Source organism: Trachemys scripta, chromosome 2, assembly GCF_013100865.1.
Source record: "Trachemys scripta elegans isolate TJP31775 chromosome 2, CAS_Tse_1.0, whole genome shotgun sequence".
NCBI lineage: Eukaryota > Metazoa > Chordata > Testudines > Emydidae > Trachemys > Trachemys scripta.
This window is the reverse complement of record NC_048299.1, coordinates 269375935-269389050: the sequence shown is the minus strand read 5'-3', so window position 1 is coordinate 269389050 and position 13116 is coordinate 269375935. Positions and strand designations below refer to the sequence as shown.

At 41.8% G+C, this 13116-nt stretch overlaps 1 protein-coding gene across 2 annotated transcripts in view; it reads right to left on the bottom strand.

The window, feature by feature from the left end:
• KHDRBS3 (KH RNA binding domain containing, signal transduction associated 3) overlaps nt 1-13116 on the bottom strand; it is a 215705-nt gene that overhangs the window by 59486 nt on the left and 143103 nt on the right. For both annotated transcript variants that reach the window (XR_004644826.1, XM_034763662.1), the window contains exon 6: nt 4919-5111. Coding sequence is in view for 1 of the 2 variants with exons in the window: in XM_034763662.1 (XP_034619553.1) it covers nt 4919-5111 (193 nt within the window). In the remaining variant the exon portion in view is untranslated. The remainder of the gene's footprint in view (nt 1-4918; nt 5112-13116) is intronic.

The window sequence follows — 13116 nt, the reverse complement described above, 5'->3', positions numbered from 1 at the left end:
GGCCCAGAATCGGCGTTCCACGGTATCAACCTGCCCCAGTAACACCATGATTTCCACATTGCTGGGGCCTGTGCCTTGTGAGAGGTCTATGGCCATGTCAATTTCCTCATCACTCTCGTCGCCGCGCTGCAATCGCCTCCTCGCCTGGTCCGGGTTTCGCCTTGGCATGTTCTGGCTCTGCATGTACTCCAGGACAATGCGCGTGGTGTTCATAGTGCTCATAATTGCCGCGGTGATCTGAGCGGGCTCCATGATCCCAGTGCTAGCTATGGCGCCTGGTCAGAAAAAAGGCGCGAAAGTAGTATCTGATGGACCAGGAGAAGGAGGGCGGGAGGGAGGGAGGGCCGAGTGACGACATGGCGTACAGGTACAGGAACAGGGAGAAACACAAACAACTGTCACACAGAATGGTCCCCCCAAAGATTAAACTGGAAACCCTGGGCTTAGCAGGCCGTTGATTTCACGGAGGAAGGGGAAGCAAATGAACACAGAACAAATCTATTTTTTACATCTTAAGGTGGCAGCCGACGCTGCAGCATGAGTGACAGCCATACCAGTATGACGATGACAGGTACCAATCATAATATGCCATCATCTGCCAAAAGGCAAGGGGCTGCTGCTGTGTAGCAATGCAGCCCCACGTCTGCCAGCCCCACGTCCGCCAGCACCCAGCATCGCCCTCGGCCTCTTCTGGGTGCTTAGCAGACAATATTGGGCAATTGGCAGAAAATAGTATATTATGACTGGTAACCGTCATCATCGAAACAGTAGCATGTCTGCCCAGGTGGCCATGATTGACAGCCATACCAGTACGACGACGACGGGTACCAGTCATAATATACCATCGCCTGCAAGGGGCTGGTGCAATGCAGCACTACGGCTGCCAGCCCCACGGCTATCACTCATGCTACACCGTCTACCGCCAAAAGGCAGTTAGCAGCTGCTGCTGTGTAGCAATGCAGTCCCACGTCTGCCGGCACCCAGAGGACATATGGTGACGGTGAGCTCAGCTGAGCTGAGCGGGCTCCATGCTTGCCGTGGTATGTTGTCTGCACAGGTAACCCAGGTAAAAAGGCGCGAATCTATTGTCTGCCGTTGCTGTGACGAGGGGGGAGGGGCCTGACGACATGTACCCAGAACCGCCCGCGACACTGTTTTGCATCATCCGGGCATTGGGATCTCAACCCAGAATTCAAAGAAAAGGCGCGAACCGCTTCTCGGCTCGAGCTGTGGCGCAAACGTAGTATCTGACGGCCTAGGGGAAGGAGGGAGGGGGGCCGAGTGACGACATGGCGTACAGGCACAGGGAATTAAAATAAAGAACGGTGGCTGTGCATCAGGGAGAGACACAAACAACTGTCACAGACTGGTCCCCCCCAAAGATTAAACTGAAAACCCTGTTGACGGAGGGAGGGGGAAGCAAATGAATACAGAGAAAATCTATTTTTTACATCTTAAGACGACGGTGCAGCGTGACTGATAGCCCTCGGCATCTTTCTGGGTGCTTGGCAGCAAATACTGGGCGGTGTATGACGATGGTCTTCAGGCCTATTGTACGAGCTGCTGCTCAGGGAAGACTCTGCTAACGTGCGATGACCCGACTTGTAATAGGCCGGCTAACAGTCATAATACACCATTTACTGCCAAAAGGCAAGCCCCACGGCTGCCAGCACCCAGATCGCCGATGAAGGCTACCAGTCTACTGCACCGTCTACCGCCAAAAGGCAGTTAGCAGCTGCTGCTGTGTAGCAATGCAGTCCCACGTCTGCCGGCACCCAGAGGACATATGGTGATGGTGAGCTCAGCTGTGCTGAGCGGGCTCCATGTTGTCTGCACAGGTAACCCAGGTAACCCAGATAAAAAGGCGCGAATCTATTGTCTGCCGTTGCTGTGACGGGGGAGGGAGGGGCCTGACGACATGTACCCAGAACCGCCCGCGACACTGTTTTGCATCATCCGGGCATTGGGATCTCAACCCAGAATTCCAAGGGGCGGCAGAGACTGCGGGAACTGTGGGATAGCTGTGGGATAGCTACCCATAGTGCAATGCTCCGGAAGTCGACGCTAGCCTCGTACTGTGGACGCGGTCTGCCGACTAGAGCACCTAGAGCATTTTATTGTGTGGACATACACAATCGGCTGTATACAACCGATTTCAATAAAACCGGCTTCTATAAATTCGAACTAATTTCGTAGTGTAGACATACCCTAAGTTTTACTCAGGAGGAGAGGATGGAAGAGGATAATGTAAGGGCCAGATCCGACGAGAAACATTCACATAAAAAAAAATTGACACATCAGAAAAGGGCAGACAAATAAACAGTGACAAGTTTTTAAAGTGCTTGTATATAAATGCTAGAAGTCTAAATAATAAGATGGGTGAACTAGAGTGCCTCATGATAAAGGAGAATATTGATATAATAGTCATCACAGAAACCAGGTGGACTGAGGACAATCAGACACTGCAGGAGTTATATCTCATTGCCACAGGCAGTAAGAAGGAACCAAGGGATGACTGACCTGCTGTTTTTTATGCCCTATGATGGGGCACCTAGGCCCTAGGCACAGTCCCAGCAGATATCGCTGGTCAAAAGAATCTAATCTCACACATGGGGCATATGCACCCAGAAGCAGAATCCACGTGGACTATCACTTGAAGAGGATGGAGATAAGGTTAAGTATATAGCAGTAAATAAAGGGTAAAACATTACAGGGATGTTGTAATTATCTCAAAAAGATACATTAGCAATTCAAAGTCAGGTGTAAAATGCACAGTTAAGAAACACCAACCTTTATTTCTATCTGCACTAACGCCAAGAGGAAAAAAAAGTGACACATCTTCAATTTAACCTAATATTGGACTACAAACACTAAAATGTACTAAACATAATTGCAACTATATTGCATGGTGTCACTACATGACAGAGTTAAGGCTGTTTGAGCACCTTAACTGTGCATTTCTATTCCTTAATATGTTTTCATTTCTTTTAAGTTTATCCTTAACACTGAAGTTCCTGGGTTTGTAAATCATGGTTTTGGCATAACAGAACAGTTCTCAAATGTTTTTACCCTGGAGCTACAGATATGTAATCAACTGTAACTTCATCATAGCACAGTTTATGTCTGGGAATATATTGTAATGTTAAAAATGAAACAGCAGGCTCTATTGTATAAAATATGGTTTTAAATGGTGTTTCCATTCTAGCTCAAACATTTTCTATTGTAAAACAAATGATATAGAATTGGAGAACATTTCATTTAAAAGTTACTTTGTGTCTTATTCATTTTCTTTGTTATTGTTTCCTAAGAATTCTCTTTTAAAAGCTAGGTGTACCTCAGTATACTGACAACCCTACCAATCATTACCATACTATATGCAGCTACAGATAAAGGCAATAGGTACATATTAATTAACAAACACCAATTTATTTTCTAACATATATTGCCAACAGCAATGAAGAGTATGCCTTTGGAATACTTTGTGAGAACAGATTTAATGAGGAACATTTAAAAGACATTGTAAGTTACTGAATACATTCATTGCTCTCTTTGACACAATCAATCTTCAGTTAGGTATTATCAGGTATGGCAACAGGACATACTTTGTCATATGGGCTAATTAACTATATTAATCTATTAAGAATCCTTTTTGTTGATCACTCAATTGATCCTAAACCAATGCCTACATTCAACTCTCTTTCTTTACACAGGCCTAAGAAAATTACAAGAAACTACAGGCACATATTTATGATTATGTGATATAAAGGAGGGTTTTTTTGCGGGGGGTGGAGGAAAAGGGGGGCAAGGGTGATATAGACTGAAGAGCTAATTCATCAGATATGCTGTGTCTAGCAAAGGAAGACCATATGAGACTCCCACTACAGGGAGGTCACTTGTGAGGTATAAAACACTCACATCCTCAGACCAGTCTGTAGACCTGAACTCAGATATCACCTAATATATCATCATCAGAGTGCCAAAGCTTTTCATAAACAAACAAATCCTTTGACCTATCTACCTGCAAATTTCTGTAATGTCTTTAATACTGAACCCATTTTTATTTGTACAGTTAATGGATTAATGAGCTATTTTTTTTCAAACCATTAGCTTTGTGTATTAGTCAAAATTAAGTTTCTTCTTTAACAGTTTTTGCCATGCAACTGTTGAATACTACATTAAAAATAAACTAATTTAGAATATGCCTGAAATCAAAAATCTATCTTTTATTTAAAATGTTTAATGCCTATACTGTAAACAAATTAAAATATTATTTTCTCATGGAACATGTGAGACTTATAACTCAGCTTTCAAGAGCCAAAATTCTTTTAAATCTCATATAAGAATTTTATATTATATTTTCAACATATGGAAGTTTTTCAACTGCTTAAACATAACACAACGTGATTCCTATAAATAAGGAAAAAGACGTATATGGCTGACTGCATGGTTTTTAAACCACTTGCATTGGAACCTAAAATTTAACATTTTTCTTAAAGCTTATTAAGTAAAACTTCATTAATTCACACTTACAACTAGACAACTCACCCATTACATAGTTTTGAGTGTTATAGGTTAGTAAAAACAAGAAAAAAGCAGATAATTCATTAAAAGAATAATTTTATTCATTTGTCAACTGCAGGTTAGATTTATTTATATGTTAAGGTATGACAGCAAAATGTAATAGAGTATTTTGTAAAGATACTAAAATTTAAGAATATGATATCCAGTACACTGTTACATCTTTGTAAAAGTGATGAGAGACCACCAAATCTGGTGCAGATTTCAGGCGTGGGGTTCAGTAAAGTGCAGATTAAAGACGTTCTACTGAATTCTAAAATGACACTCACAATCATCTGTTACTAGAATAATGAAGATTATGCTTGGTGGTACCAACAGGTAGGTGAAAGGTTTCACTTACATATTCTCCATATGTCTCCTGCGCTGGAGGTGGTGGCAGAGGCCGGTATCCTGCAGGTGGAGGTACTCCTCTTGCTCGGGGGGCTAGAAGTCCACGACCACGACTGACTGGACCTCTACTGGGAAGCACTCCCCTGGGAGCTGGTGCCCCTCTTGGTACACCTGCTGCTGGGGGTGGCACTCCTCCACGGCCCCTTTGAACAAGAAAATAATTTTATTAAATACCATATTCTTACTCTTGGTCTTCCCTCTGCAAGGTTTTTCCCAGTAACTTGTCAATTTTGCTCCAATGATTACTTCTACAGCTCGCTAAGAAGAATGTTTAAAGGTTCTTTACAAAAGAGGTAATTTAGAGTTTGGCATTTGTATTTCACATTTTGATTGAGTTACGCTTAGTATGACAGTACTACCAAAGGCAAAAATTGCATGTAGGTGATTTTTTACTAATGTCTTGTGAAGGTTTCTGCTGATAGTGTACGTGGAAGCCTCCTAGTGAAATTATAGTAATCAGTCAATTGCACAACAAATTTAACTTGAGATGTGGAAATACCATCCCAAGAAATAAAGGATTATCTTGAAGCTATTATTGGTTACATCATATCCCTTAGATCTATGCACAGAGAGATCAGACCCATCTCCCTTCAGACCCTGTAAAGACTTAGAATCATAGAATATTAGGGTTGGAAGAGACCTCAGGAGGTCATCTAGTCCAATCTCCTGCTCAAAGCAGGACCAACACCAACTAAATCATCCCAGCCAAGGCTTTGTCAAGACTGGCCTTAAAAACCTCTAAGGATGGACATTCCACCACCTCCCTAGGTAACCTATTCCAGTGCTTCACCACCCTCCTAGTGGAATAGTGTTTTCTAATATCCACTTCTCTGCATGGTTCATGGAACATGATGAAAGGCGAGACTAGGTGGGGACAGCAGTTGATTTTCTTCTCTTTCTGGCCCTATGGAAACTACATTAAAAGATATAGCCATAGCTGTACACTTGTACTGTGGTGAGAGCTATAGAAACACATTAAACTTGCAAAACACAGCCACCTACTTGATTATCAGTGCTTCAAGCGGGAAACATATAACATCCCTACTTCAAGAGTTTTATACGATTGCTATATAAAATTCAGGTGGTATTCAAGGTGCTGGTTTTAACCTATAAAGCCTTTGGGGTACGAGGAGTGGTAACATTAGAGAATACACTTGCCCACATGTATGGTTTATGGTAGTGGTAAGATGTTTGCTGATGTGTGGAGGAGTACAGATATGTATTGCTTGGTGGCTTACCTTTTCATTTCCTTGCTTTTGTGATTTAGTGTCTGGCATGTGTTTAATTGTTCAAGTGGAGTGAATGAGGGTGGGAGAAGTTACCCAGAGCTTTGTCACAGAAGTGTAGCTGCTGACACAGAAGCTGCACTTCTGTGGCAAATAAAACCTTCTCCATTGTAGGATAAAATCCAACAGAAAAACATAGTTGCTGAAGGTAAAGATGTTATGATTGTGCTGAATAAACAATCAATAGGTGTGAAATACACATAGCAAGTCAATTCTTCAGAAGTACTTAGTCTACACACAAAGCTTTAGTCAAACTCCTTTTCTTGTTCTATAGGATTTATATTTGAGGATATGATGCAAGAGCAAAACAAATGAGGAAAAACCTATATAAAAATCTGTATGTCTCTTAAATGTAAAAAAAAAATAAAAAAGATAGTGGTTAGCTTACAAACTATACCTTCTTTGCTTAGTTTGTGTTTTAAAATCGATGATGGATGACCTTTGAAATGCTAGCAGAAAGACCTAGACAAACATCTTATTTCTTCCACAGAAAGGATTTAAAATGTGCACTTGGTATTCTGATTCACTTATCTACTTGCCCACATCTTGTAATACATCTAAAGTAACATCAACAAAACACTCCATTCTCTACCAGAGAGATAAATATACTCTGTAATTCATCCAAAAGAAGTAGAGAAGCAAGAGTGACCCTTGCAATTACAACCAGGCTATTAGAGAGAATACATTCTAGACAAGTCTGACTTGGGCAGAAAGGTTTAGACTCATCCGATATGATATAAAATAAGGAGGGCCAGGCTTGTCTTGTGGATAACATATTGGTGATGGGATCTATACACACTTTCTGTGTAACCTTGATTAAACCACAGAACCACTCTGCACCTCACTTTTCTTAACTGTACAATTGTTTTAATATTGCCTTACATCACTGCTGAATATATTAATGTATGAAAAATTGTGGCACTGGCTGAGAAACATAGAAGTGCAAAGTTTGATCATAACAGAGCAGATACATATGAAATTACTCATAATAATTCATCAAAATATCAAAGGGCAAAACATTTTGAACAAGAGGATGAACAGTATGATTAACTACTAGCTGAAGCTCCTACTTTATAGCTGTTTTTACAGGGTTTGCAGTGATGTGTCTGACTACCTGCAGAAGTGGCATTAAAGGAGAAAAAGCAAACCTAGCACTTTCCACTAAGGGATGCAAAGAAAGGGAGAAGAGCTTGAGGTCACCAGCAAGGTCAGTGACAGGAGATATCAGCAGATATAGACCAAGAGCCAGCTGCAGTGCCAGACCCAGAAGTTTCAGGAGAGAGAAGTACTCAGCGGTGCAAGAGACCAGGCAGATACATGCAGGGAAGTGGAGGTGGTGGATGGGGAGAGGAAAAAAAAAACCTACAGGATTCTTTGATGAGAAAGTTACCTATTTAAAAAGTTTATTAATTGACCAAATGTTACAGTTGTCACAAATGCCTCATACACCTTGCCTTCCTGTTCTGGTGGTCTAGAGTAGACCCCCCACCATGACATCACTCCTATTTTAACCCTTTTATCTTTACCCAGAGACTCTCAACTGGTCTGTCGCTCATCTCCTTGTGGACCTCATGAGAAGTGTATCTATTCTTTATGTATAATGCAACCACTCCTCCCTTTTTCCCCTGCCTGTCCTTTCTGAACTAGCCATACCCCTCTATATCAATACTCCAGTCATGAGACTTATCTCGCCAAGTCTCTGTGATGACAATTAAATCATAATTTAGCTTATGTACTAATACATCAAGTTCTTCCTGTTTATTCCCCATACTCCTTGCATTTGTATATAGGCATCTAAAACATTAATCAGATTCTCCCACTCATTTCCTTCTTGTTCTCCCTTCAACTCTATTGTAATTTTCCATGTCCCTCCCCCCCCCCCCGCATCTAACCCTCTGTTAAGATCATTTTTTATACTTATCTGTGGGCTTTTGTCACCTACCCCCATTGAACCTAATTTAAAGCCATCCTTGTTATGTTGGCTAGCTGGTGCGCAAAAATGTTCTTCCTCTTCTTGGTGAAGTGGGCCCAATCTCTTCACAGCAGAACGTCTTCCCAGAACGGCATTCCATGGTCAAAGAAGCATGTCAGCATGTCCTTTGGAGGATTCTCTCCATCCTCCCTACCAATTTTCTATGGGGGTTCTACAGGTCTTTGTCTTTGGTCCCCTTCCTCCAACTCTCCCTCTACACCTTTTTCTTGGGTAATCTCATCCCAAACACAAATTCAACTACCGTCGCTGTTGACTCATATCCAGTTTCTCGTCCACTGTAATCCCCTCCTTTTCTGCACAATTATCGCTTAGCAAGAAAAGGACCTGAGGATTACAGTGGATCAGAAGTTGGACATGAGTCAACAGTGTGCCCTTGTTGCTGAGAAGGCTAACAGCATATCAGGCTGCATTAGTAGGAGCACTGCTAGCAGATCGAGGGAAGTGATTATTCCCCTCTATTCAGCACTGGTGAGGCCACACCTGGAGTATTGCGTCCAGTTTGGGGAAGGATGTGGATGTAAATAAGAAAGAATATGGATAAACTGGAGAGAGTCCAGCAGAGGGCAACGAAAACGATTAGGGGGCTGGGGCACATGACTTACAAGGAGAGGCTGAGGGAACTGGGCTTATTTAGTCTGTAGAAGAGATGAGTGAGGGGAGATTTGATAGCAACCTTCAACTACCTGAAGGGAGGTTCCAAAAAGGATGGAGCTAGGTTGTTCTCAGTGGTGGCAAATGACAGAACAAGGAGCAATGGTCTCAAGTTGCAGTTGGGGAGGTCTAGGTTGAATATTCGGAAAAACTATTTCACTAGGAGGGTGATGAAACACTGGAATGGGTTACCTAGAGAGGTGGTGGAAAAACCTTCTTAGAGGTTTTTAAGGCCCAGCTTGACAAAGCCCTTGCTGGAATGATTTAGTTGAGGTTGGTCCTGCTTTGAGCAGGGGGTTGGATTAGATGACCTCCTGAGGTCTCTTCCAACCCTAATATTCTAGGATTCCATGAAAAATAAAATCTTGGCCTATCTCTCTGGTATCTTCTTGCAGAGGTCTAGCCATCAGTTCAAGTTCAACATGGCTAAAACAGAGCTCTTAATCTTTCCTCTCTTTTCCCCTCTATCTCCTTTCTTGATCACTGTTGACATACCACCATTGTGCCTGTCAGTCAGGCCCGTAATCTGAATATCATCTTTGACTCAGACCTCTCTCTAGGTCAGCCGACCTGTGGAACTCTTTTCCTGAGGATGTTGTGAAGGCCAAGACTATAACAGGGTTAAAAAAAGAACTAGATAAATTCATGGAGGATAGGCTCATCAATGGCTGTTGGCCAGGATGGGCAGGGATGGTGTCCCTAGCCTCTACAATGAGGAGCCCTTGCGGCACCTTAAAGATTAACAAATGTATTTGGGCATAAGTTTTCATGGGCTAAAACCCTCTTCGTCAGATGCATGAAGTGGAAAATATAACAGGGAAGTATAATTACACAGCATATGAAAAGATGGGAGTTGCCTTACCAAGTGGGGGATGGGGGGGCAGTGCTAACAAGCCAATTCAATTGAGGTGGAAGTGGGCTATTCTCAACAGTTGACAAGAAGGGATGGAAATCACGTTGGTAGTGCTAATGAGGCCAATGTAAACAAGGTGGACCATTTCAAACAGTTGACAAAGTGTGAGTATCAGCAGGGGAAAATTAGTTTTTGTAGTGACCCATCCACTCCCAGTCTTTATTCAGGCCTATCTTGATGGTGTCTAGTTTGCAAATTAATTACAGTTCTGCAGTTTCTTGTTGGAGTCTGTTTTTGAAGTTTTTGTTGTTGAAGAATTGCCACTTTTAAGTCTGTTATTGAGTGTCCAGGGAGATTAAAGTGTTCTCCAACTGGTTTTTGAATGTTATAATTCCTGATGTCAGATTTGTGTTCATTCATTCTTTTGCGTAGAGACTGTCCAGTTTGGCCAATGTACATGGCATAGGAGCATTGGGAATGGGGGATGGATCACTCAATGATTACCTGTTCTGTTCATTGCCTCTGGGGCACCTGGCACTGGCCACTGTCAGAAGACAGGATACTGGGCTAGATGGACCTTTGGTTTTACCCAGTAAGACCGTTCTGATGTTCTTCACATCTAGACTATGTCTCAATCTTGCAGATGGCTTCTGCATAATATCTCTAAAATACGAATTTTCCTATCCACTCACACAGTTTAAATTCTTGTCCAGGCTCTCATTATCTCACATCTTGATTACTTTAACATCCTTTTCTCTGGCTGTGACAAATGTAATCTTGCTCCACTCAAATCAATTCAGAATCCTGCTGCAGAGATCATTCTCCTACCCATCCCTTTGAACATGGGCAAACCTCTCTTTGCATCCCTTCATCAGCTCCCTCTTCTTTCTCTCTTTAAACAAACTGCTTGTCTTCACTTTCAAGGCCCTTCACGGCCTAATCCAACCATATCTATCATGTCTCATTCGCTATCAAAACCTTGACTCTGACCTCTGATCAGCCTATGACATAGGTCTCCACTGCCCCCTTATTAAATTTTCAAAAAAGCTGTGCTGTGCTTTCTCTCATTCCACCCCATGCCTTTGGGAAGAGCTCCTAGTCCAGTGACTCTCAACCTTTCCAGACTACTGTACCCTTTCAGCAGTCTGATTTGTCTTGGGTACCCCCAAATTTCACATCAATTAAAAAGGACTTGCTTACAAAATCAGACATAAAAATACAGAAAGGTGTCACAGAACACTATTACTGAAAAATTGCTTACTTTCTCATTTTTACCTTATAATTGTAAAATAAATCAATTGGAATATAAATATTTCACTTACATTTCAGTGTATAGTATATAGATCAGTACAAACAAGTCACTGTCTGTATGAAATTTTAGTTTGTACTGACTTCACTAGTGCTTTTTATGTAGCCTGTTGTAAAACTAGGCAAATATTTAGATGAGTTGATGTACTCCTTGGAAGACCACTGCGTGCCCCCAGGGGTTCACATATCCCTGGTTGAGAATCACTGTCCTCGTAAACACCTGCAGAGATACCTCATTATCCTCCTTCAAATTCTCCTTTGCCATGAGGCCTACAAAAAAAAATGTGTACAACTGTTAAACTGCTGCTATCACTGCTTATCACACTGACCAATACTGTCTCATTGTTCCCTTGTATCTATCTGTCTATATCCATCTGTTGTCTCTTGTCTTAGATTGTAAACTTTTTGGGGTAGGAACCATCATTTTTGTTCTGTGCTTGTATAGCACTTAGCACAATGGGGTCCTGGTCAATGACCCCCATTATTATTTGTCTAGTAATTCAAACAAATAATAATATTTGTATAATCCTCATCATTCTAGTACCTGAGCACTTCATAATCATTAATGGATTTCTATCTTCACAACATCCCGATGGAAGAAGAGAAGTCCTTTTCCCTAAGCGACTTGCCCAAAGTCACACAAAGCTTGCGGTGGGGGGGGGGGACCCAGACCTGAGTCCCAGCACAGCACCCTGTCAATTAAACCATCCTTTCTATTGAATGCAATTATAGAAGCTATCTTTAGGAAGGAATTGAAAAATGTACTCAATACATGGTAACTTGTAAGCTTGAGCTGCTTCCCCAGTCCACTCCAGACAATGCTTGCCCCTCCTGATTCTGGGGTCTGGTTCAATGACAACAAAACTACTGACTCCCTAAAAAGTAGCACTCATGGAATATCTGGTTTAAGCAAATCTCAAACAGAAAAAAATGCATACATTTACACAGGACAACCCTGATGTCCAAGCCTTCTCCTCAGGCATGGTTAACCATCGAGTTTCAGATTCTCCATAAACACCTACAACAGCTCTGGCTCTTCTCCTTACTGGAAAGATCCACCAGCAACCCCTTTCATTCTCCACGTGTTCTCTGTAGAAAGACCCACAAGCAGCTACTATTCCCTTCATGCCAAAGCAAAGCTGAACCCTGACCCTCACTTAAAAGGGCCAGCATGCCTTATGACATATCTAAAATGAAGTACATCTGTTTCACCTCTTCCCTGGTACACCAAGTCTCTTGCAATTAAACAGAGAAACGGCTATGTACTTTTTAAAATGAACTGTATTTTATTTGTATGTTTTTTGAAAATTTATCAAATAGCAGTTGATTGACAATGTAATTAATACTAGATCTGACTGAACAACAGAGATAAATATCTGGTAAATGTATTAAATGCATTTCAAAAGTTGTAGAACAACATAATTGCCAAGTAGTATCTAACTATGAATTAAAAACTCAGACATTATTCAACAAATACCAGAGAAAAAATCATTTACATTTTTGCTGAATATTATTTGACAAGCCCTATTACATTTCTTTTGATTTTGTTATACCTTCCCTTTCTTTTTAGCTTCATCTCCAGTCTGCATGTGCTCATAGCTATTCATGGACCTACACACTGGGGCTGTAAATTTTACCAGATACTTAATAGCCAAGACCAATTCTAGGCATGGTCAAGCAAAGCAGTCACCCTGGGTGCCTTCTTCCAAGTGGCATTGTACTGCCCAGCTGTTTCTCTTGTTTTCTGGGGGTTGGCGCCACACTGATTAGCCAGCTTCCCCCCTCCCCTTGGCCATTCAATGGAGGGAACACAAGGTCCATGTGAAAACATCTTCTGTCCTGGCTTGCAAAATGGCTAGGGCCACTCCTTAGGAGAACTAAACCTAACAGTCACAGACTTATATGAATGATGAGAGAACCCTCACAGTACAGTGGCAATGCAATTGCTAGAACAGGGAGTGTGCTGTATTTGCTACGAGGATGCTGTCCCTGGACTGCTCATGAGCACATTCTTTTATACCAACCTCCAGGAATTTGATAAACTTGAAAAAGTCCAC